This window comes from Ascaphus truei, chromosome 4 (assembly GCF_040206685.1).
Source record: "Ascaphus truei isolate aAscTru1 chromosome 4, aAscTru1.hap1, whole genome shotgun sequence".
Classification (NCBI taxonomy): Eukaryota; Metazoa; Chordata; class Amphibia; order Anura; family Ascaphidae; genus Ascaphus; species Ascaphus truei.
In genome coordinates this window covers 295,532,777-295,558,125 of record NC_134486.1, presented here as the reverse complement: position 1 = coordinate 295,558,125, position 25,349 = coordinate 295,532,777, and the positions used below count along the sequence as shown (strand labels likewise).

Here is a 25,349-nt window from a genome sequence, read left to right as displayed (position 1 = left end):
CAGCCGCCGAAACCAGAAACCGCAACAGCGGAGTAGCTGTGGAGGAGGTCCAGGCAGTGTAGTGGATACTGTAGTGGCAGCTGTGCAAACGAAGACCACCCTACGCGTTTCGGAAGACTGCGCTTCCTTCTTCAGGTCTAGTACTTTTTTACCCCTGAGGAAGGAAGCGCAGTCTTCCGAAACGCGTAGGGTGGTCTTTAGATGGCTAAATAAGAAAGGTTTTTTTGGCTGCACAAGTTGCAAGGCGTGTGGTTTTAGGTCTTCTGATCATACCAATTTTTGCTCTAATGTCACCGGTGAAGTCTTCAATATTGAAACTTTTATGACTTGCAGGACAGACCATGTAATCTATCTAATGGAATGTTCCTGCAAGTTACAATACATCGGAAAGACCATAAGACCAGTAAGAACTCGAATTATCGAACATCTGAGTGGCATCAAGAGAAAATTAACCAACCACAGTATTCCAAATCATTTTTCTGAATGTCACGGTGGGGAACCAACAGGCCTAGTCTTTAAAGCCATCGAACATGTACTACCCCATTGGAGGGGAGGGGATAGGGGGTCAGAACTCCTAAAGAGGGAAACATTTTTGATCCATCGCCTCAAAACATTAGCTCCAAGAGGCCTCAATGCTGAGATAGATCTTGCTCCTTTTTTGAAATAGATTATGCTCAAAATGATGGTACTAATATGATCCTCTTCTGTTCCTTTGTCTCTTTGTCTTTGCATCAGCTTTTCCTATCTTATTTTTCAGGATATCACCTAGGAATCTACAACTGTACACACTATATCTATATGTTGATAGTTTGATCCTGTGTCCACAAACTGTAAATGAAATGTCATTATAGTTGATTGATAGAGATTTTTTTTGGCACCTAAGTACTGTTTTTTTACATTTTATATTTTTTATTTTTACTTTTTATAATTACTCTTCTTCACTTCGTCTTTTTCCATATGTATTTAGCCCCCCTGTCAACGCAACCCTAGTGAAAGCCTTTAGAATTTTGCTTCACATCTCAAATATGATTAATTGAATCTGTATACTATCTTTACAGCTTATTATATTTATCTATTAACGTATATACACTAAACATAAAGTTTGGACCACCAAGATACACCCAGAATAAATTGCCATTAAACTGCCATCAGAAATAAATACCCTGCCATATCTTCATGACAAACTAGCTCCCAGATATATGTTAGTGCAGAAGATTGCACCCCACCAAAGACTGCACATATATATTAACTCATAACAATACTATTCTGATAGACCCATTGTTTGCAATTTGAACATTATTGCTAGAACTATTGGAAATAAAAGACCCATTGAAGAAGTAAGAAAAAACTATTATAAAATGTTGTGAACAGTCTTATACTGAGCACAGAGTTTACCCCGCAAACTCCATCTCCCCAATCTATTTTTATATGTGTTGCGCCTTGAGGATTATAGAAAGGAAGATAATCCAAATATATGCCATTCAAAACATTAATTGTCTAATGACATTTCATATTGCCCAAGTTGGGATATCATTGTAACTTTATATATATATGCACCTTGAAACACCACAAGGTCATAATGTCTGTTCTCTGGTTGCTCCATTTATGTATTGTCATCTGTACTTACACATTAACATATGCGTAGCAATTGATTATATTACTTGTAAGTTCCAAGTTTACTCCCATAATAATAGTCTTAGATCAGGTTGTTCAATTGTTTAATTGTATAATTGAATAGATTAGCATGTATATAGGGTATATAAGTATCAACTGCACCCAACCTTTACACACTCCTGACGAAGCCGACAACAGCTACAGCAAGCTGGGCGAAACGCGTAGAGTGTACCAATTTTGGACTCAAACGCGACCCGTAGCTGACCAACTCTGCAGCCGTGACGTCATCTTCCTGGACGGGCGCCGTGAGGGAGGCTCTGAATCGGCACACAGATCCGTGAGAGAAAGCCAGCCAAACACCCGAGGGAGGCGGTGAGCAGTTCGGGGAGCTTCCATTTTCTCCATTTGTGAGATACATGCATGATTTTTACTGGCACATTGTAAGTGCGCATTTTATTGACCCGTTTTTTTAAATTATAAAGTTGTACCTTTTTGATCGCACTATGTAGTTCTCTCTCTATTATATATACATCATCCTGCTGACGGTATCTTAAACAAGGGGGGTCCAGATACAGATGGGTGGCAACCCAATTTGCCAATTGCCTGATTAACTCATACATCTTGTGAGTAATACATTTATACGAGCCAAGACTATATCATTCTACTTTATAGAAACGTCTGCACTTAAATTTTTATTTCTTTCCCCATATGCTCCCCCTGGATGTTTGAGAAAAATGCTAATAAAGATGCCCATGAAAAGACCCTTCTTGCCTGTGAGTGGAGTTACTCAGGGAGAAGGTGCACCTGGGAGTTCCCTTTCAGAAACTCCTCCCTGCTATCATGGGTATCTGGATGGGATGGAGGCACTGTACCAAATGTGAGTAGGACTCAGCACACTACCTGAGACACCTGTCATGGTGAAATCCCCACTACCAATGAGCGGGAGACTCAGGAGTCCTGTGAGCCAGCAGGTGCACCACACTACACAAACATGTAACTGGGGGCAGATTACACCCACAGGGGCCAATATGAGATTGGGTGGGGGTTGTACGTTACATTTTTGGAGGCGCTGCTGAGATACCTATCATCAGGACAGGCTTTTGCTAGGCACACTGGTAAACAGGAGAATGTATGCTGCCAGGAAGTGCTGTGGAAGGGACGGGAGCCTAGGGGTAGTCAGGAGTGTGACGGTCCACTCGCAAAGTACACCCTAGGGTCTTGAATGGAGTAAAGTGGGTCTGGAGACAGGCTATAGCTGTTCTAGTCACCTTGAGGCAGCTAGTCATAGGATGCCTGAGGGGATAGCCTGTTAACATGGTCAGGAATTCCTGAGAGGGTCTGCGCTAGGTGTAGCCAACAGTAGGTTGACGCCCCAAGTACTGCATGGGAGAAGCCAGAGTACTCTAGCCAGTAACCAGAGCACTTACCACAGAGCACATACTGGAGGCTGTGGAGTCGTTTGTGCCTGGGCACGCCGCGGAGGCGGGAGGAGAGACAGCCAAGCTTGACGGCTGGAGCCTCGCCCAAAGTGAAAACAGAGAAGTCCGATCCCGGAGAATGGGGATCCCTACTGTGGTCTTGACTTTGCTGCAATCTAAATTCATTAAAATTGGTGCCCCAGCTATTGCTACACCAAAAAAAACAAATATGGCTAAAATAATAATGTATAGATCTCCAAACTAATTTACTTGTAATATAATTTCTTTTAAAAGGGCCGAGCACACTGCCAACTTTAAAAGACACTCAAGCATTATTCTTAAAAAAATAATAATTTCAGATTTCGTTCATCCCGGGCACTAAGCTATCTAACTTCTGGGCATAGACAGCTATATGATAAACAGCAATAACACCACTCCTTTGTTCACATCATTTTTTTTATATGTGAACAATATTACAGAAAGGATAACAGCATTTAAAACATAACTAACTATTGTTTGCTCGATCTGTAGCAAAACTAACCTGAAACCTTTGGGTTTAAAATTTGCATTAAAAACCCTCAAAACACTACTGAATATAAATATAATCTGCTATTGTCTTCTGACATAAACATCCTGTAATATAAGAAACTATAGACACAGATTAAAAAAAAAAACATTTCTGATTGGAACAAGCTTTAAATAACTTTCTGGGCATCCTGCCAAAACCTTGGAACAAAACAGATAAGAAAAAAAACTGTTAATTACATTGCAATATAATTTGGGACAGCTTAAAAATGCAGCTCCTCACACGGCCTGATTACAGAATAAAATGTGACACACAAAAGAAACAAAAATAATACAACAAAAATTACCAAGACAAGGCAATGCAAAACTGTTTGATCCTGCCTGCAAACTATATTAATAAAAATGTCCCTTTCTTTTATTATCATATCCTAAACTACAGTTAAACCTAATTTGTAGCTACAGAGCTTCAGTTAAACTATGTCTGAACATACATAGTCCAGGAGTTCAGCCAACATTAATTGGGTAAAAGGTCAGTTCACAACATAATAAAACATAATGGCAGTGTTTGTATAGAATGGTTACAGACAAAATGGAGTCCCCCCACTGACATATACATTATCACTTTCTCCTGATGATATAGTGTGCAGTGCCTTCATCTTATGAGGATCCTGGCAGGCAGGATGGTCCCCGTAGGCACTCTTTCCCCATCCAAGGAACAAACATAAGGGTGGGTACAACCACCTCTTTACTGGATACAGGCTTCCTCCGCCTCCACAGGCCCTGGAGTAAACCCCCAGGCTCTTAGGAGTCCGTCCTCTGCTCCCTCACTCCCTGACAGGCCAAGGGGAATCACTCCCACTCCACTGTCCGTAAGCCAAGGGTCTGGGAGTGGAGAGAGTTGCGTGGTCGAATGTCCGTGCGCCTGGTCCGGGGTTTGGGAAGACAGCGTAGTCAAAGTTTGTTTAGCCAAGTCCGAGGAGTGGAGAGTCAGCGTCGTAGAAAGTCCGTATGCCAAGTCCGAGGGGGTAGAGAAGTCCGCAACGTCGAAATCCAAAGCCAAGGTCAAGATCCGGAGGGGATACGCAGACAATCCAAGTTCAGGAATTTCATGGGCTGAGACAAGAAGAGAGGAGCCTAGCAGAAGCAGACAGCACCAAGGATACAGGAGCTATGCAGAGCACTGAGGGAATAGAGAGTCAGTGCTAAATAGTAGGCAGGTACCTATCAGGAGGAGGGTGGAGCGGGGGCGCGACCTGGGGGCTGGTCCTGATAGGAGGCAGGGACTTGGGAGGCTGGCTGGGGTGACCCAGGGGCTGGGGAGCGCACTGTGCGCAGGCACGATAGGTGGAGGCTGAGCTATCTCCTGCGTGCTTGGAGTAAGTAGCGCGGGTCCGCGCGCTCCCTGTAAGGCAGGAGGGCCGACGCGCGCGACCCGGATGGGGAGGCGGAGCCGTGCTGGAGTAGCCGGTGAGTGCGGGAGACCGCCGGGGATCCGGAGCGGTGGCGTCTGAGGGCGCACAAGGTAAGGGGATGCCACGGGTGGTAGAACGTGACCAGGGGCTCCTTACAGTACCCCCCCCCCCGAGCATCATGCTCCATGATCTTCCCAAGGTTTGTGGGGAAATTTTTGATGGAAGCATCTGAGTAAAGACGGAGCGTGGAGTTCAGACCGTCAGACCCAAGAACGTTCTTCAGGTCCATAGCCCTTCCAGTGGACCAAGAATTGGACCTTGCCTCTTTAGATACGAGAATCAATGATGGACCGGATTTCCAATTCCTGTTGACCCTGTATAGTAATGGGAGGGCGACGATGTGAGGAATGGTAAAATTGCACACTCTGGATAAATGGTCTCAAGAGGGACACATGGAAGATGGGTGAAATCTTCATGGAGGGAGGAAGAAGAAGACGGTAGGCTACACGATTAATCTGACGAAGAATAGAGAAGGGGCCAAGGAATCGAGGAGATTACTTCGGGGTAGGGGTCTTCAATTTGATATTCCTAGATGAGAGCCAAACCTTGTCTCCAGGTTTATATTTATGTGACTCCTGACGGAGGCGATCAGCCTGTCTCTTTTGCCTCCGGACCGATTCTTGCAATACCCTTTGAATCCTTCTCCAGGATCCTTGTAGAGTGGCGATCCTAGAGTCAGCTGCCGGAACTCCTGAAGCGGCCATGTGAAAGGGGAGCCGATTAGGATGATATCCGTAATTTGAAAAGAACGGCGACTCCTGAGTGGATTCATTCCTGAGTGAGTTGATAGCGAATTCCGCCCATGGAAGCAGTTCTGCCCAATTGTCCTGGGAGTCGGAAGAAAACAACGTAAATACTGTTCTAGGGATTGATTCATGCGTTTGGTCTGGCCGTTGGTGTGGGGGTGATAACCAGATGAAAAGCGTAGGGAAATACCAAGGCTCTGAGAAAATGCGCGCCAAAACTTCGAAACAAATTGAGTACCACGGTCAGAAACAATGGAAAGTGGGATACCATGGATCCGAAAAATTTCTCTCACAAAAATATCAGCCAGCGTGGCAGAATTAGGTAACTCCTTGAGGGGAATAAAATGGGCCTGCTTGGAAAATCTGTCAATGACAACCAGGATTGTGGTCATTCCGTTAGAAGGGGGAAGATCCACGATGAAATCCATCGCGATGTGTGTCCAAGGGCGGTCCGGGACGGAGAGGTTGGAGCAGACCGGAAGGCTTTTGACGGACCGATTTACTTTGGGGCGCAAACAGGGCCAGAGGAGGTAAAGTCTTGGATGTCCTTTAACATATTCGGCCACCAGAAAGTCCCCCTGATGAGATCCGTGGTCTTCTTAGTACTGGGATGACCAGCCGATCTGGAGGAGTGTCCCCATTCCAGGTTCTTGTGATGATAACGTGGAGGCGCATAAAGACGTCCATCAGGAACCTCTAGACCTTCAGGGATCTGCGACTGGGATTCCAAGATTTTATCTAAGATATCAAAAGAGGCTGCAGAAATGATAAGTCTGGAAGGAAGGATATTTCCAGGAACATCTTCCAACTTCTCCTCTGTGGAAAACTGACAGGACAGTGCATCAGCCTTAACATTTTTGGTACCAGGAATATATGAAATGTCGAAGTTAAATCTAGAAAATAACAATGCCCAACGGGCCTGACGGGAACCAAGGCGGCGAGCCCCCTCGATATAAGAAAGGTTCTTATGGTCTGTGAGTATCAGGATGCGCTCCTTGGTTCCTTCGAGAAGATGTCTCTACTCTTGTAATGCCATTTTGATGGCCAACAATTCCCTATTCCCCACGTCGTAGTTTCTTTCGTCCGGGGAAAATCCCACAGGGGTGATGTTTATTTTCAGGGGTGGTTCTTTGAGAGAGTACCGCACCGGCTCCTACGTCAGAGGCGTCGACCTCAAGGGTAAAGGGGAGGGTGGGAACAGGGTGTTGCAAAATGGGAGCCGAGACAAAGGCCTTCTTGAGTGCCTCAAATGCTTGACTAGCCTCCGGAGGCCAAATGGAAGGGTCGGCCCCCTTCTTGGTAAGGGCGGTGATGGGTGCTACGAGAGTAGAGAACCTACCAATGAACTTCCGGTAGTAGTTAGCGAAACCAAGGAAGCGTTGTATCGCCTTTAAAGAATTGGGTTGTGGCCATTCTAGGACACACTTGAGCTTCTCGGGATCCATGGGGAAACCCTTGTCTGAGATGATGTAGCCTAAGAATGTGGTCGAGGATTGGTGGAATAAACATTTCTCCATCTTAGCGTAGAGTTTATTAGTACGCAGACGCGAGAGCACCAGTTTGGTATGTAAAATCTGCTCGTCGAGGGTCTTGGAAAAAATAATAATATTGTCCAAGTAGATGATCAGAAAAATGTTCAAGACGTCGCGGAAAACCTCATTCATGAATTTTTGAAACACTGTAAGGCATTGCACAACCCAAAAGGCATTACCAGATATTCATAGTGGCCACTGCGTGTGTTGAACACGGTCTTCCATTCGTCTCCTTTGCGGATGCGGATAAGATTATATGCTCCTCGTAGATCAAGCTTAGAAAAAATGGTCGAACCCTGCAACCTATCGAAGAGTTCAGGGATAAGAGGCAAAGGGTAGCGATTTTTAATTGTAATCTTATTAAGCCCGTGGTAGTCGATGCAAGGGCGAAGCGTACCATCCTTCTTTTTAACAAAAAAGAAACCCGCTCCAGCGGGGGAGGTAGAGTTCCGGATGAACCCTTTCTTAATGTTCTCCTCAATGTACCCTGCCATGGCTTCAGTCTCTAGCAGAGATAGGGGATATGACTTGGCCTTAGGAAAAATGGCTCCGGGTATTAAGTCAATTGGGCAGTCAAAAGGGCGATGAGGAGGGAGTACCTCGGGCTTGGTCTTATTGAAGACATCCAGGAATTCCAAATAAACTTCTGGCAGCGTGGTTACTCCTGGGGTAGCCATCTCTAGGACGGCCAGTACCGTTGATGACGGAGGAATGGTTTCTATCTGGGGAGACTTCCATTGAATGGGGAATTTGGCAGTCCAATCGATTATGGGATTATGGAGTTGTAACCAAGGTAATCCCAGATTTAACTAAACTGAAGGAGAATGGATGACATCAAAGGAAATCAGTTCCGAATGCCCATCCTTAGGAGCAAGAGCCAAGGGAGAGGTCTCTAGCAAAATAAAGGCTGGCTGAAGAGGACGCCCATCAATAGCCTCAAGACCGACCGGAATAGCCTTTTCTCGCAGAGGAATGTTGTTCCGGATAGCGAAGGCGTTGTCCACGAAATTTCCTCCAGAGCCGGAGTCGAGGAAGGCAAGAGCAGGGGTTTGAAACTTAGAACCTTGAAGATAGACAGGGAGTAGTATATGCTTGGGAAGTCCCTCCTTGGGAAAGGGGAGAGAAGAGATAGTGCCCAATGAAATCCCCTCGTACCTCAACTGGGAGCTGGCGTTTCCTGGTCTCAGAGGACAGCGAGGTAAGATATGTCCAGGGGAGCCACAATAGAAGCAGAGACCCTCGTTCCTCCAACGCTGCCGTTCCACAGAAAAGAGCTGATGACTGCCCAATTGCATGGGTTCGGGAGCGTCCAATGCCGGTAATGCAGGAACAGGATACCTGGGAACAGAAAGTTCAATATAGAAGAACCCCGCTTCAGCTAAGTACAAAGTAATAGTGTGGGGGTAAGGTGCTAATGGGTGATGTATAAGGTGAGTACAGGCATACCCCACATTAACATACGTAATGGGACCGGAGCATGTATGTAAAGCGAAAATGTACTTAAAGTGAAGCACCACCTTTTCTCCACTTATCGATGCACGTACTGTACTGCAATCGTCATATATGTGCAGAACTGATGTAAATAAGGCATTTGTAACAGGCTCTATAGTCTCCCCGCTTGCGCACACCTTCGTTACAGGTAGGGAGCCGGTATTGCTGTTCAGGACGTGCTGACTGGCGCATGCGTGAGCTGCTGTTTGCCTATTGAGCGAGATGTACTTACTCGCGAGTGTACTTAAAGTGAGTGTACTTAAACCGGGGTATGCCTGTAATAAAGAAGCAAGAACCCACTATAAGCACTCAATACCCCCTGATGTATGATGTGAAAATAAAAAATAATTTTTTAATGCTATACTAATTAAAATAATGGGTGTTAAAATTCAACAAATGACACACATATATGATACCCTATGATGAATATATTTGATATTCCGGGTAACTAAGTAAGGCGACAATTTGAGGTTAATTGGATCAAACTGTCCCAGGGAGCCGGTGTACAGTAATCCCTATTAGTGGTTAATTAGGTGTACGCTGGTATCAGTGAGGGGCTGTTCAATACCTGTCTCAGGTGTCAGAATGAGGATGTTGACGTTCGGCCCGCCTCTCTTGAAGACGTTGGTCCACTCTAATACACAAGGATATTAGTCCCTCCAACGACGATGGTCTCTCGCGAGCCGCCAGTTCGTCCTTCAAGGACTCCAAAAGACCTTGCCAGAAGGCCGGTGAGAGGGCGCCGTCATTCGCCATTTCGGCCGCGATCGTCCTGAATTACCGGGGCATACATTGCTTCCGCCCCTGTGAGATGTGGAACAAGGAAGAAGCGGCCGCATCCCTATGTCCAGGCGTATCAAAAACTTGCCAAAATTCCCTTTTAAAGTGTGCAAAATTGTACGCGAGTTAAGGCCTTAATTCCCAAATGGGCGAAGCCCAGGCTAGAGCGTCCCCAGTGAGGAGAGCCATGACTTATGCCACTTTAGTGCGATCAGAGGGGAAGCGAGAGGGAGACATTTCAAATTGAATATCGCACTGGTTTAAAAAACCCCGGCATGCAAGTGTGTCTCCAGCATACTTGCTTGGCGTGGGGATCCGTAACTCAGGTGTGGCAGCTCCCTCTGTGGAGACAGTGGGGCGAGTAACAGAGCTGGTGGCATGAACCTGAGGCATTTGTGCGGACAATGTAGCATACTGTTGATTAAGGGTGGTAACCTGATTATCCAAAAACGTGAAGTGTATATTAATGGCGGTCAGGGTATCGTCCACCTCAGGGGGGTCTGATTCTGTTGGGCGCTGCATAATGTAACGCTCGGGTTGCCCGCAAACCAGATTAGACCCTGGTTCTGAGGTGGAAGGGGATGATACCACGCAGCCACCGCAGTGGAGAGTAGCCCGGAGTGTGGTATCAAGCGTAGCTGGACCGGGGGCAAGAAAAGAGAGTAGTGGTACTTGCCAAATCCTGGATAGAATAGTCGTGTCCGTAAGCCAAGGGTCTGGGAGTGGAGAGAGTTGCGTGCTCGAATGTCCGTGCGCCTGGTCTGGGGATTGGGAAGACAGCGTAGTCAAAGTTTGTTTAGCCAAGTCCGAGGAGTGGAGAGTGCAGCATCGTAGAAAGTCCGTATGCCAAGTCCGAGGGGTTAGAAAAGTCCGCAACGTCGAAATCCAAAGCCAAGGTCAAGATCCGGAGGGGTTACGCAGACAATCCAAGGTCAGGAACTCCAGGGGCTGAAACAAGAAGAGAGGACCCTAGCAGAAGCAGACAGCACCAAGGGTACAGGAGCTATGCAGAGCACTGAGGGAATGGAGAGTGAGAGCTAAATAGTAGGCAGGCACCTATCAGGAGGAGGGTGGAGAGGGGGCGCGACCCGGGGGCTGGTCTTGATAGGAGGCAGGGACCTGGGTGGCTGGCTGGGGTGACCCAGGGGCTTGGGAGTGCGCCATGCACAGGCACGATAGGTGAGGGCGGAGCTATCTCCTGCGTGCCGGGGGTAAGTAGCGCGGGTCCGCGCGCCCCCTGTAAGGCAGGCGGGCCGACGCGCGTGACCCGGAAGAGGAGGGGGGCTGTGCTGGAGAAGCCGGTGAGTGCGGGGGACCGCCGGGGATCCAGAGCAGTGGCGTCTGAGGGCGCACAAGGTAAGGGGACGCCGCGGGTGGTAGAACGTGACCCACGGTTCTTTACACAGATATGGATAAACAATGCTATATTTCTAAATCCCCCTAGACTAGCGGCTAACCAGAAGGTTATAATTTCCAGGATATTTGAGGGCAGCTTTAGAGTAGCTAAAAGCGGGGAAAATCTAATCTATAATAACAGAACCAGATAAAGTTAAGCAGTGTTATGTTTGAATCCTCCTAGAATAGCAGATAATCTGAAGACTAGAATTACCATTATACTTGAGAGCGACGTTAGATTAGTTAAAAGTAGGGGGAAAACTGAGTTTAGTAAGCAGAAATTAAGCAGAAAAGTTAGATGGAAGCAGGCATGAGAAGAACAATAAATAAGGTGAAGATAAGGTCGACTTCCATAAAGTTATCGTTAGAGTCAAAACGTAACAAAATAAGGTTTCAGTTAATCTACTTTATATGTATGGTTTTGCCTGTTGAATTGTGTTTGTTCAATTAACATTGATCACAGTGCTTTATATACTTTAAAAAAAAAAAGATGTTAGAAATGTTATAAATTAAAAGTTGATTTTTTTAGGCAGACCCGCTGCCTGTGACCACCGAATGGTCCTCAAACACTCAGAGGTATGTGTGGGATTAGCGCTACTGCGTGATCTCAGAGAACGGAGATTTACGAAAAGTGAACAAACGAATCCAGGCTTTGTTAGTCACCTGGATTATCCCCTATACTGTATGTTTTTTCTTTTCTTTAATGTTTAAATGTTTTCATTACAACAATATGTGTAAGAATACCTTCCGGGTCGCTGCTCAAGGAAAGGCAGAGAACAAACCCACAAGAGAAGATGATTCCAAAAACAGGTAAATAAAAATGACACTGAAATTGATATCACACAACACCAAGGGACTGAATAATTTAACAAAAAGGAAGATAGCAATGGCAGAATATAAAAGCTTATCAGGTGACATAATATTCCTACAGGAAACGCATTTCACTGTTATCTCCACACCAACATTTTGGGACAAACACTATCCCCAGGTATTTACAGCATCCGCAGAAGAAGAAGAAAAAAGAGTGGTGCCATACTGCTTGCAAGGAACTCTCTATTTAAGGTAGATAAGATAAGAAGGGACCCTGATGGATGGTACTTAATACTCACAGGGGACCTAGAAGATACACAGATAACTGTGGTCAATGCCTACGCACCAAATGAAAACAAGAGAACATTCTTCATAAAATTATTCAGATTAATAGGTAAAAAATATCTAGGTCGTATAATCTTAGCAAGAGACTTCAATATAACCTTAAATGAAAATCAGGATAGATCTAAACGTGTTTTAAATACAACCTAGGTGACGAAGTTGAGACATTAGGGGGTCTGACATAACAACATAACAGCATTTAGGAAGCAGCCATTTTGTTTGACTATTTTCAGTCCGCCATCTTGTCTTGTCTTTGCGAGTTTTAATGTCATCATTCTATGTGAAGAAATCTGTGTGAAACAGACATGGAATGTTTTCGCTCTTAGCTGACTTTATTGATCTTTCCTCATCCAATCAGCTTCCAAATTGAAAGTGTAAACCGGCCAGATATTATGAGAAAGCCTCGTTAGTAGTCTAAGATAAACTGTTTCTCATACAATGTGCCAAGTGGCAGAACTGACATCACATTTAACCCCATAATGATTTTTTGCTTACAGACAGTTATCTAGTATTATTATGTATTACAAAATGACATCAGCTTTAGTATTGTTATGTATTACAAAATGAGGTAATATTAGTGACGTGCAAGCCCCCCCATAAAGGGGTGGAGCTTTAGGTTTTAGGGTATAAATATATGGCATAACGTGTTATCTGTTAGAGAGCTTTTTTTTCAAAAGCTGTCCCTATGTGTACTTGACTTGAATAAATTCACGTGTTATTCTGTTTCAAAATAACCTCAGACTGTGTTTTTTATTTACGCTTTTCTCAGATGGCGCATTCCGAATAGGGACTCAATATCATCGGAATCGAACACACGGATGAATCACTCCTCCATCACTCAAACCTGAGCGCTCATATGAATCAAGGTAAGGCTACCTGCATTTTTTAGACAAACAGCCTGATTAAATTGTTTTGAGTGATGCTTGGAGCTGATTTTTGAACGGTGTCTTATCTGATGTGACGAGTAAGAATCCCTAGCAGTTTCACGTGAATTTAGTATTCTCTGTTCCTGTATTCATTTTAAAGTGTAAGAGCGTTAAGAGTTGTTAGAGGTTAAGGTAAGAGTCCCGTTAAAAGTTTTGGTGTTTTGGTGATGAAGGTGAGTGTTTGTATGCTTAAAGGGATTGCTTTCAGACCGTCCGGGGTTGTGATAAATATTTTTGTTGTCTGAGCAGGACGGGTCCCTGATTGTACATTTGCTCTGTTTTGTCATTTACATACCAAGTGAGTTATTCATGGATATCTGATTAGAAAGTCTTATCTGTATCCATGTTATAAAAGTATAAGGTTTATCAGGACTGGGTTGGACCCGCTGAAGTGATTCAAGTTTTTCTTTGGTATAGTTATGTTGAGAAAATGTGATTGGGGAACAGTCTTGTGACAGGTCCTTATTTGCATATTTACACTATTCTGAACAATAACATGCCAAAAGAGTTGTACGTAATCAGCTTGCACTGATTATTGTAACGCTAAATTGTACAGGTCAATTAACAGTTGATTGCTGTAGCCGAAGTATTGTACATTGTCAATTAACATTGATTATTGTAGCCGAAGAAATATTGTACAGGTCAATTAAATTTGATTTCTGTAACAGGGGAATAATGGGAAACCAAAAATTCTCAAAGGATTGTGTGTCTGCAGACGAAAATAAAAAAAGAATGAATACAGAGAACGAAAAGAGACAATATAAATATATTTTGTTGGCCAGTGAATGGCACTGTTTGTACTATTATCAACAAATTGCGCAGATGTTTAAATGAAAGAGGGGTCTTTTTCTGTGGGATTGATAAGCTCAGGGAGCGCCGTCTCGTGTGTTTTTGAATCCCACAGGGAAACATACCTTACGTTAATATGGGTCAAAAGAATTCTGTTGAGGGACAGAAGAGTCGTGCTGCATAAATGTGTACCATTGCCAGGACAGAAGTTAATATAATAACAAGTGAAAAAGAAAGTGACTAGGAAAGAAATAGCAAGTGAATTTGCCGATAGATAATCAAGGCATATGATGGTGTTGAGGAAGTAGATATTGAGGGTTATTTTTATGAAAGGTTTATATGCAGAAATTGGGATACAATTAGAGACTGTGTATATTGTTTGGAAGGGACAGAAAGTGTTTGGAAGGGACAGAAAGTGTATAAGTGTAAAAAGGTAGGACATGTTGCCAGTAATTGCAGAGCAGCCCTAAGAGAGAGAGTAGAAGAAAAAGAATGAAATTTAAAAGGTTTGTTCGTACTGGCCACACAAATAGGTCTTTTAAACCAGAAAATATTCTTTTTCCTTCTGTTCTAATGGCAACTAGAAAGAGAATCATAATAACAGCAGCACAGACCGCACCAAAAAAAAACCTTTTCTCCAAATGAATGTACAAAAGATATGAAAAGTTAACTCAAAAGCTCCGGAGCATAAAAAAAAAATAGTTTTAAAAGCAGGTTATTTATGAGAAGTTGATTCGCTGTGTAGGAGAGAAGTTTTTGTCTATGTTCTTTGTGTGTCTGTATTGTGGTTTCTGTATAGTGTGTAAACCAGTAAAACACGTCAATTGCATTTCTATAGGATTAGGATATGTTGCAAAGAGATTTTAAGCTTGCACGTATTGTTTAAATTATATATGGTGTGTTCATAAGTTGATCTACCCTCAGTTTAGTTCATTGTCCCATTTTTATTTTTGAGAGGCCATATTTTTATTTTTAGAGAGGCCATACATTTTTTCATTTTTATTGCTGTGGAGAGAGCTCCATTTTTAACTTTGAGCTGAAGTTTCAATCCAGTAATTAATATTTAGAAGACTGAGAAGCTGTTTTGTTATCTGCTTGGCACTCTCAAGGTCTTTTTGGCGAAACGCCCGGGCTGGCAAATTGCCCAAGATAAACAAGCTCTGAAATTTTTCTCTGAGTTTCTTTAAAAAAAATAACGCTGTCAGTGTGTTCGGCACTGTGCAAAGAGATTATATTACAAGAAATTTAGTGTGAAGTCCTATATAAAAGCACTTGACTATTATCTGAATATGTGATGTATTTTATAACTTTTAACCATTTATTTTTTCCATAGTTGTCCTATTTTATTATAAGCAGTAGTTACTTTTAAAATCACGTTAAAATATATCATTCTAATTCTGCTGATTAAGCAAACAACATCCTAGTTGCTAATTTATTATTTATTTGTAGAAATGGAGGGAGGAAAAACGGAGCACTAAATCCTGTGCTGAATGCAGTAATAAAACCAACAGGGGTATGTTCCCAAAAATAGGCTATTTAATGGATCAGAAAAAGATTACAAAGTACACGAACGCGTTTCGGACCTCTACAGTCCTTATTTATTTGTAGAATGTTTTGCCAGGAAGTGGTGCATTAGGAGTCACCTCTCGTTTTTGGATATGTTCTAGGTAAAGTTAAAGGACAGGTGATACATAGTTGCAAATACAGTTACATAAGTGAGCAGGGTATACATTATATGCAAGGCATTTCATATTTCTAGCAGAATAGTTACAATGGAGTGTTTGGGGTGGAGGCCAGACTGGAATTGGCTATGGGCATTTGTCTTAGTATAGTAATTGTTTAATTGGGAGTGAACACATTTTTTCCATGACTTTGGATAGTATTGTATTGTAGTGTATGACTTTATTTATGTATAGCATCAAAAATGTTCTCAGCACTTCAATAAGAATACAGTAGAGGGAATTATAATAGAATAGTAAGTACAGCAAAATCAGACAATAGGAAAGGAAATCCCTGCCCTGAAGAGCTTACAATCTAAGGTTTGAGGGGAATTTACAGAGATAGCAGGTGAGGGAAAAAGTGCTGTAGATGGCAGTGCTTGGCCACAATGGGTGTGGTAGGAGTGGCTGTGTGTGGAATAATAGCCATGAGTGCAGGCTATTGGGATGTTAAATTTGTGGGGCAAGTTTTAAGGTTAGTTAGTATTTTATGAAAAGGTTGATACCATTTGCATCGGAGGAGATGACAGTGAGGCATGAATGAGAGCAAGTGTGTATGGGGAGAAGAGAGATTGGTCTGTAGTTTGAGACAGTGTTTTTGTCCCCACTTTTGAAGATTGGGACAGCTCTGGTAGTTTTCCAGATCTTAGGGATATGGCCTGCAGAAAGGATAGAGTTGATTATGGAATCAATTGGTTTGACAATGGATGAGGCCCAAAGTCTTAGGAACTTAGATTGTAGTACAGTCAAGTCCACATTAGCTGCTTAGTTTTAAATATGAGGAGCATTAATAGGAGAGACCTCTGTCTATATGCGGATGTTATGACAGTAGTAAACACATTGATACAAGAATTTATTCCAAGGTATAAATTATCTCCCTATGAGACACTTATGGGATGACTTATGACTATCAGTAGTTCAAAGGAACAAATTAAGGACCATCTATTGGTAATAAAACAATTAATAAGTATTGTATGCCACTAATACATTTTTTGAGACTCTCTAGGCAAAGTTGAAAGTGCACCTACTCGAGAAGGGGTTAATAGTTAAATATTTCCTACGCAAGCATGCTCTTCATCCCAGATGAAAAGGCCCATACTAATCACCAATACAGCAATTAAAGTGTCAGAGATTCCTGGATCCTGGTGGCTCACATAAAACTCATTCAGCTCCACCAAAGACCAAAGTCATCTAAAGCACAGCCACATCAAGTTAACGTTTTGACGAGACATAAACTTTCACCGTTAACCAACGAGGAAAATAAGATACCAGGCAGAGGCCTGATCTTATCAGGAACATTTCATTTTTTCAAAGACTCAGAACATTTCATTTTTTCAAAGACTCAATATTTTTATTCTTTTATAGTGTGTATAAGTTAGAATTTTAAGATAAATGCACCATTGGGTCTGCGAAGGTATAACCCACAGAGAGATGACAGGATTGTCATGATGATGCTCTGCGGAGCTTTGTCAACAATACTCATCTGCCTGTGTTCCTTATACATCGCAGATATCTATCACCATGGTCAAGGTAACACTACACTAATTCACCATCTCACCCACAAACATCACAAAGTCTCAGTAATAGCATGTTGTGTTAATTCTCAAAATATATGATGGTAGAGATACTGTATATGCCATTTTCTTTAGCTAGCAGCAGAAAGGTCTAGCATTTTTGTATCCATTTTTACACACTACAAACACCAAATATTGCAGGGCTGAAAAGTCGTTTATGGAAAGAACAATTTTGGGTTAGTTTAGTTCTAAATGTAGGAGGTGGATTACTATATGATAGGCTTAATACAATAACAGATGTGTTAGATGATGTCCTCAATCACACCACTACAGCTATTGAATCACAAAACCAAGAACAGGTTTATGGCCTTACAAAATAGAGTGGCTTTAGATTACATTTTAGCATCAAAAAGAGGTGTATGTGCCCTAATTAAAGAACAATGTTGTGTTTTCATCCAAGATCAGAGTGGCAGGGTACAGCATGAGTTAGACAAGATAGAAGAAATTCAAGAAAGACTTAGGAAAGAAAGTGACACAGACTGGGACCCTTTGTGGCTTGATGGATTGGTAGGATCACTAGGAGCGACATTTTTGAACATAACAGCATTTAGGATGAAGCCATTTTGTGTGAATATTTCAATCCGCCATCTTGTCTTGTCTCTGTGAGTCTTAATTTCTGTGTTTCATTTCTGTATGAACAAATGTGTGAAGCAGAGAATGGAATGTTTTCGCTCTTAGCTGACTTTATTGATCCTTCCTCATCCAATCAGCTTCAAATTGAAATTGTAAACAGGCCAAAGGTTGTGAGAACCCGTGGGATAAGCTACAGAGAAAACTGGTTCTCATGCAATACACTGGCGACACACTTTATTCGAGCTCGGCTAGTCCCACGAATTCGGGTATACCCGGGTGTATTGAGGTTTGTGACTGTTTTCTGCCCGAGTGCATTGAGGTATTTTCAGGCAGGGATTGAAGAATTTTATTCCCGCTGGCTGCAATACTGCACAGTATATATATATATATACTGCATTACAATTCATGAATTTATGCCATCTGGTAGACACGCGAAGCATTGCAGCCTATTAAATCATAATCATTATCATTTAACAGATCAGCCGCCCGTCAGCCAGGCATGAACCCAGGCTGGGAAGGCAAACGTAACGGGGCTTGTCAGAGGTGAGAAGCGGCGCATTCCAGGTATCTGCCAGGTACATACTGGGTATTTGCTCGAATAAAGTGTGTCGGTGCAGTATGCCAGGTGGCAGAATAGGCACATCCCATTTAACCCCATAATGGTTTCTAGCTGACAGGCAGTTATCCAATATTGTTATGTATTACAAAATGACATCAGCTTTAGTATTGTTATGTATTACAAAATGAGGTAATATTTAGTGACGTGCAAGCCCCCCCATAAAGGGGTGGAGCTTTAGGTTTTGGGGTATAAATATATGGCATACCGTGTTATTGTTGGAGAGCTTTTTTTCAAAAGCTGTCTCCTTGTGCACTTGACTTGAATAAATTCACTTGTTATTCTGTTTCAAAATAACCTCAGACTGTGTTTTTTATTTACGCTTTTCTCAGATGGCGCATTCCGAATAGGGACTCAATATCATCGGAATCGAGCACCCGGATTAATCACTCCTCCATCACTCAAACCTGAGCGCTCATATGAATCAAGGTAAGGCTACCTGCATTTTTTAGACAAACAGCCTGATTAAATTGTTTTGAGTGGTGCGTGGAGCTGATTTTTGAACGGTGTCTTATCTGATGTGACGAGTAAGAATCCCTAGCAGTTTCACGTGAATTTATTATTCTCTGTTCCTGTATTCATTTTAAAGTGTAAGAGTTGTTAAGAGTTGTTAGGGGCTAAGGTTAGAGTCCCGTTAAAAGTTTTGGTGATGAAGGTGAGTGTTTGTGTGCTTAAAGGGATTGTTTTCAAACCGTCCTGGGTTGTGATAAATATTTTTGTTGTCTAAGCAGGATGGGTCCCTGATTGTACATTTGCTCTGTTTTGTCATTTACATACCAAGTGAGTTATTCATGATATCTAGTTAGAAAGTGTTATCTGTATCCATGTTATAAAAGTACAAGGTTTATCAGGACTGGGTTGGACCCGCTGAAGTGATTCAAGTTTTTCTTTGGTATAGTTATGGTGAGAAAATGTGGTTGGGGAACAGTCTTGTGACAGGTCCTTATTTGCATATTTACACTATTCTGAACAATAACATGCCAAAAGAGTTGTACGTAATCAGCTTGCGCTGATTATTGTAACGCTAAATTGTACAGTTCAATTAACAGTTGATTGCTGTAGCCGAAGTATTGTACATTGTCAATTAACATTGATTATTGTAGCCGAAGAAATATTGTACAGGTCAATTAAATTTGATTTCTGTAACCGAAGAAGTATTGTACAGGTCAATTAAATTTGATTTCTGTAACAGGGGAATAATGGGAAACCAAAAATTCTCAAAGGATTGTGTGTCTGCAGACGAAAATAAAAAAAGAATGAATACAGAGAACGAAAAGAGACAATATAAATATATTTTGTTGGCCAGTGAATGGCACTGTTTGTACTATTATCAACAAATTGCGCAGATGTTTAAATGAAAGAGGGGTCTTTTTCTGTGGGATTGATAAGCTCAGGGAGCGCCGTCTCGTGTGTTTTTGAATCCCACAGGGAAACATACCTTACGTTAATATGGGTCAAAAGAATTCTGTTGAGGGACAGAAGGGTCCTGTTGCATTTATTTTCACCATTGCCAGGACAGAAGTTAATATAATAACAAGTGAAAAAGAAAGTGAATAGGAAAGAAATAGCAAGTGAATTTGCCGATAGATAATCAAGGCATATGATGGTGTTGAGGAAGTAGATATTGAGGGTTATTTTTATGAAAGGTTTATATGCAGAAATTGGGATACAATTAGAGACTGTGTATATTGTTTGGAAGGGACAGAAAGTGTTTGGAAGGGACAGAAAGTGTTATAAGTGTAAAAAGGTAGGACATGTTGCCAGTAATTGCAGAGCAGCCCTAAGAGAGAGAGTGAGAGAGAGTAGAAGAAAAAGAATGGAATTTAAAAGGTTTGTTTGTACTGGCCACACGAATAGGTCTTTAAACCAGAAAATATTATTTTTCCTTCTGTTCTAATGGCAACTAGAAAGAGAATCAGAATAACAGCAGCACAGACCGCACCAAAAAAAACCCTTTTTTCTCCAAAGGAATGTGCAAAAAGATATGAAAAGTTAACTCAAAAGCTCCGGAGCATAAAAAAAAAAAAATTAGTTTTAAAAGCAGGTTATTTATATGAGAAGCTGATTCGCTGTGTAGGAGAGAAGTTTGTGTCTATGTTCTTTGTGTGTCTGTATTGTGTGTAAACCAGTAAAAACATGTGAATTGCATTTCTATAGGATTAGGATATGTTGGAGAGATTTTAAGCTTGCACGTATTGTTTAAATTATATATGGTGTGTTCATAAGTTGATCTAACCTCAGTTTAGTTCATTGTCCCATTTTTATTTTTGAGAGGCCATATTTTTATTTTTGAGAGGCCATATTTTTATTTTTGAGAGGCCATATTTTTATTTTTGAGGCAACATTTTTATTTTTAAGAGGCCATATTTTTATTTTTAAGAGGCCATATGTTTATTGTTAGAGAGGCCATACATTTTTTTGGTTTTATTGCTGTGGAGAGAGCTCCATTTTTAACTTTGAGCTGAAGTTTCAATCCAGTAATTAATATTTAGAAGACGGAGAAACTGTTTTGTTATCTGCTCGGCACTCTCAAAGTCTTTTTGGCAAAACGCCCAGGCTGACAAATTGCCCAAGATAAACAAGCTCTGAAACTTTTCTCTGAGTGTCTTTAAAAAAAATAACGCTGTCAGTGTGTTCGGCACTGTGCAAAGAGATTATATTACAAGAAATTTAGTGTGAAGTCCTATACAAAAGCATTTGACTATTATCTGAATATGTGATGTATTTTATAACTTCTAACCATTTATTTTTCCATAGGTGTTCTATTTTATAATAAGCAGTAGTTACTGTTAAAATCACTGTATAATATATACTTCTAAGTCTGCCGATTAAGCAAACAACATCCTAGTTGCTAATTTATTATTGATTTGTAGAACGTTTTGCCAGGAAATGGTGCACTGGGAGTCACCTCTAGTTTTTGGGTGTGTCCTGGGTATAGAGTTAAAGGACAGGGGATATATAGTTGCAAATACAGTTACATAAGTGAGCAGGGTATATATTATATGCAAGGCATTTCATATTTTTAGCAGAATAGTTACAATGGAGTGTTTGGGGTGCAGGCCAGACTGGAATTGGCTAGGGGCATTTGTCTTAGTATAGTAATTGTTTAATTGGGAGTGAACACATTTTTGTCCATGACTTTGGATAGTATTATAGTGTATGACTTTATTTATGTATAGCGTCAAAAATGTACTCAGCCCTTCACAAAAAATACCGTAGAGGGAATTATAATAGAATAGTAAGTGCAGCAAAATCAGACAATAGGAAAGGAAATCCCTGCCCTTAAGAGCTTACAATCTAAGGTTTGAGGGGTATTTACAGAGATAGCAGGTGAGGGAATAAGTGCTGTAGATGGCAGTGCTTGGCCACAATGGGTGTGGTAGGAGTGACTGTGTGTGAAATAATAGCCATGAGTGCAGGCTATTGGGATGTTTAATGTGTGGGGCAAATTTTAAGGTTAGTTAGTATTTAATGAAAAGGTTGATACCATTTGCACCGGAGGAGATGACAGTGAGGCATGAATGAGAGCAAGTGTGTATGGGGAGAAGAGAGATTGGTCTGTAGTTTGAGACAGTGTTTTTGTCCTCACTTTTGAAGATTGGGACAGCTCTGGTAGTTTTTCAGGTCTTAGGGATATGGCCTGCAGAAAGGATAGAGTTGATTATGGAAGCAATTGGTTTGACAATGGCTGAGGCCCAAAGCCTTAGGAACTTAGAGTGTAGTACAGTCAAGTCCACATTAGCTGCTTAGCTTTAAATATGAGGAGCATTACATTTAAATATGAGGAGCATTAATAGGAGATACCTCTGTCTATATGCGGATGTTAAGACAGTAGTAAACACATGGATACAAGAATTTGTTCCTAGGTATAAATTATCTCCCTATGAGACACTTATGGGATGACTTATGACTATCAGTAGTTCAAAGGAACAAATTAAGGACATCTATTGGTAATAAAACAATTAACAAGTATTGTATGTCACTAATACATTTTTTGAGTCTCTCTAGGCAAAGTTGAAAGTGCACCTACTCGAGAAGGGGTTAATAGTTAAATATTTCCTACGCAAGCATGCTCTTCATCCGAGATGAAAAGGCCTATATTAATCACCAATACAGCAATTAAAGTGGCAGAGTTCTTTCCCTCTATCCAAAGTACAGTAAAGCTCGTTCCAGCTCCACCAAAGACCAAAGTCACCTAAAGCACAGCCACATCAAGTTAACGTTTTGACGAGAAATAAACTTTGACCGTTAACCAACGAGGAAAATAAGATACCAGGCAGAGGCTTGATCTTATCAGGAACATTTCATTTTTTCAAAGACTCAAAACATTCTATTTTTTCAGAGACTCAATATTCCTGATTTTTATCAGAACATTTAATTTTTCAGAGACTCAATATTTTTATTCATTTATAGTGTGTATAAGTTAGATTTTTAAGATGTATGGGCCATTGGGTCTGCGAAAGTATAACCCACAAAGAGATGACAGGATTGTCATGATGATGCTCTGCGAAGCTTTGTCAACAATACTCATCTGTCGTGTTCCTTATACATCGCAGATATCGATCACCATGGTCAAGGTAACACTACACAAAGCATCTCACCCACAAACATGACAAAGTCCACTGGTACATCCAAAAACAAACGAGACTTACATTTAACCCCTTGGGAAAGAGATAATAAATTTATGGACACATGCAGAACAATATACCAGAAATCTGGTATTAACGAATCTTGCTGGGTATGTGGGTATGTGCCTCATAATCAGGAGTCACCTTGGATTGGCATTCCTTATACCCAGGAAGAATTAACTCCTGCAGCAAATGACACACCAAGATTACCAGATATGTTGACTGGACAATTCTCCAAAGAATTTAACAGGGTACCGTTAATGAATAATATTCCAGTGGGAGGTTGTCATATAAGCAGTACAACTGGAAATGTTTCCATAGGTAAAGTCCTCCCTCCCACAAATGACACTTGTTTTGAACTAGACATATATGTAAACAAAGACCGAAGATCAATTTCCTATTGGTACAAATGCATAGATAACAGTACACTGAATCAGACACAATATAGAGCAAAACAAATAGCAGCAACAAAATACATAGCTGCAAACACATCTTTATTAGTAGATGCAATTTTCCGTGGATGCAGAAACTTTACTCTACCACGTGGAATTTATTGGCTCTGTGGAAAGTGGGCATATAGAATCTTACCTTGCAATTGGATAGGATCTTGCTATTTAGGGAAAGTGGTCCCCGCATTTACAATCACCAGAGAATTACCTGCAGGGCGTCTCAGAAACAAGAGAAAAACACCAAACACTGCAGGACTGAAAAGTAGTTTTTGGAGAGAACAATTTTGGGCTAGTTTATTTCCAAATGTAGGAGTTGGGTTACTATTTGACAGGCTTAATACATTAACAAGTGTGTTAGATGATGTCCTCAATCACACCACTACAGCCATAGCATCACTAAACCAAGAACAGGTTCAGATCAGGCTTATGGCCTTACAAAACAGAATGGCTTTAGATTACATTTTAGCATCAAAAGGAGGTGTATGTGCCCTAATTAAAGAACAATGTGGTGTTTTCATCCAAGATCAGAGTGGCAGGGTACAGCATGAGTTAGATAAGATAGAAGAAATTCAAGAAAGACTTAGGAAGGAAGGTGACACAGACTGGGACCCTTTGGGGCTGACTGGATTGGTAGGATCACTAGGAGCGAAATTTTTGAATGCAGTAATGTGTGTGCTTGTGATACTCGTTGTCATCTATGTTTGTGTTACGTTTGTCAAAGGCATGATTGACAAATGTGCCACCCCCTCTGCAGACATAATGCCATTGTTTGCAGAACCAATCTACAGCAGTCCCTTGAAGAAAGAATTTGCCAAGTACAATGTTCTAACTCTGGAAAAGAATTTGGTTGCAACGCCATACGAGACTATGACTACATTTGGCAGGCACCCTCGTGCACTGTCCTATACCCTCAAGCAGCATTATGAGTTGATGGAGCACCCTTGTGCCTCCCAACGTGTTTCTGGACTAAAATCATACCAATAATTCTCAAAAACAATGTTTTAAAGAATCAGAGGAGGGACTGACAAAGTTGAGACATTAGGGGGTCTGGCATAACAACATAACAGCATTTAGGATGAAGCCATTTTGTGTGAATATTTCAATCCGCCATCTTGTCTTGTCTCTGTGAGTCTTAATTTCTGTGTTTCATTTCTGTATAAACAAATGTGTGAAGCAGAGAATGGAATGTTTTTAATCTTAGCTTACTTTATTGATCCTTCCTCATCCAATCAGCTTCAAATTGAAAGTGTAAACAGGCCAAAGGTTGTGAGAACCCATGAGATAAGCTACAGAGAAAACTGGTTCTCATACAATATGCCAGGTGGCAGAATAGGCACATCCCATTTAACCCTATAATGGTTTCTAGCTGACAGGCAGTTATCCAATCTTGTTATGTATTACAAAATGACATCAGCTTTAGTATTGTTACGTATTACAAAATGAGGTAATATTTAGTGACGTGCAAGCCCCCCCATAAAGGGGTGGAGCTTTAGGTTTTAGGGTATAAATATATGGCATACCGTGTTATTGTTGGAGAGCTTTTTTTCAAAAGCTGTCTCCTTGTGCACATGACTTGAATAAATTCACGTGTTATTCTGTTTCAAAATAACCTCAGACTGTGTTTTTTATTTACGCTTTTCTCAAAAGCCAACAGACATAGTCAGAGCAATCATTGATAAAGACAGATTGTAACTTAAAAACATACTGATAGAAGATACCGAAAAAGCAATGAGATGGACAAACCAGACCTTTTACGAAAAAGGCAATAAGGCAAACAGACAATTAGTGGCCAAACTCCGAAATAAAACAGCAAGCCTTAATATATATATCATAAAAACCAACCAAAATAGCCTAACATTCAACCCAGCTGAAATTAATAAAGAGTTTGTCCAGTATTATAGTGATTTATATAATCTGTCAAACCCCAATAGAGCCAACAGGGAGCTCGATA

The 25,349-nt window shown here is 41.3% G+C and overlaps 2 protein-coding genes across 6 annotated transcripts in view; both read left to right on the top strand.

Moving 5' to 3' along the window:
* The window catches only part of LOC142493528 (amine sulfotransferase-like), a 41,381-nt gene extending 39,266 nt beyond the window's left edge, over nucleotides 1-2,115 (top strand). Inside the window, exon 7 of the mRNA XM_075597690.1 lies at nucleotides 736-2,115. Within this exon, the coding sequence (XP_075453805.1) occupies nucleotides 736-851 (116 nt within the window). The 3' untranslated portion in view covers nucleotides 852-2,115. The remainder of the gene's footprint in view (nucleotides 1-735) is intronic.
* A 137-nt stretch (nucleotides 2,116-2,252) lies between these two features.
* On the top strand, nucleotides 2,253-24,985 carry LOC142493526 (syncytin-B-like). Of its 5 annotated transcripts, XM_075597679.1 has the most exons (3): nucleotides 2,253-11,783; nucleotides 12,895-12,991; nucleotides 18,654-24,985. In XM_075597679.1, the coding sequence occupies exon 3, from the start codon at nucleotides 22,931-22,933 to the stop codon at nucleotides 24,380-24,382; it is 1,452 nt and encodes a 483-aa protein (XP_075453794.1). In that variant the 5' UTR covers nucleotides 2,253-11,783; nucleotides 12,895-12,991; nucleotides 18,654-22,930; the 3' UTR covers nucleotides 24,383-24,985. The 5 variants fall into 5 exon arrangements, with proteins under 5 accessions (XP_075453794.1, XP_075453793.1, XP_075453792.1 ...); XM_075597678.1 differs by having other exon boundaries at nucleotides 12,895-24,985; XM_075597677.1 differs by having other exon boundaries at nucleotides 2,253-12,991.
* Nucleotides 24,986-25,349: the final 364 nt, after the last annotated feature.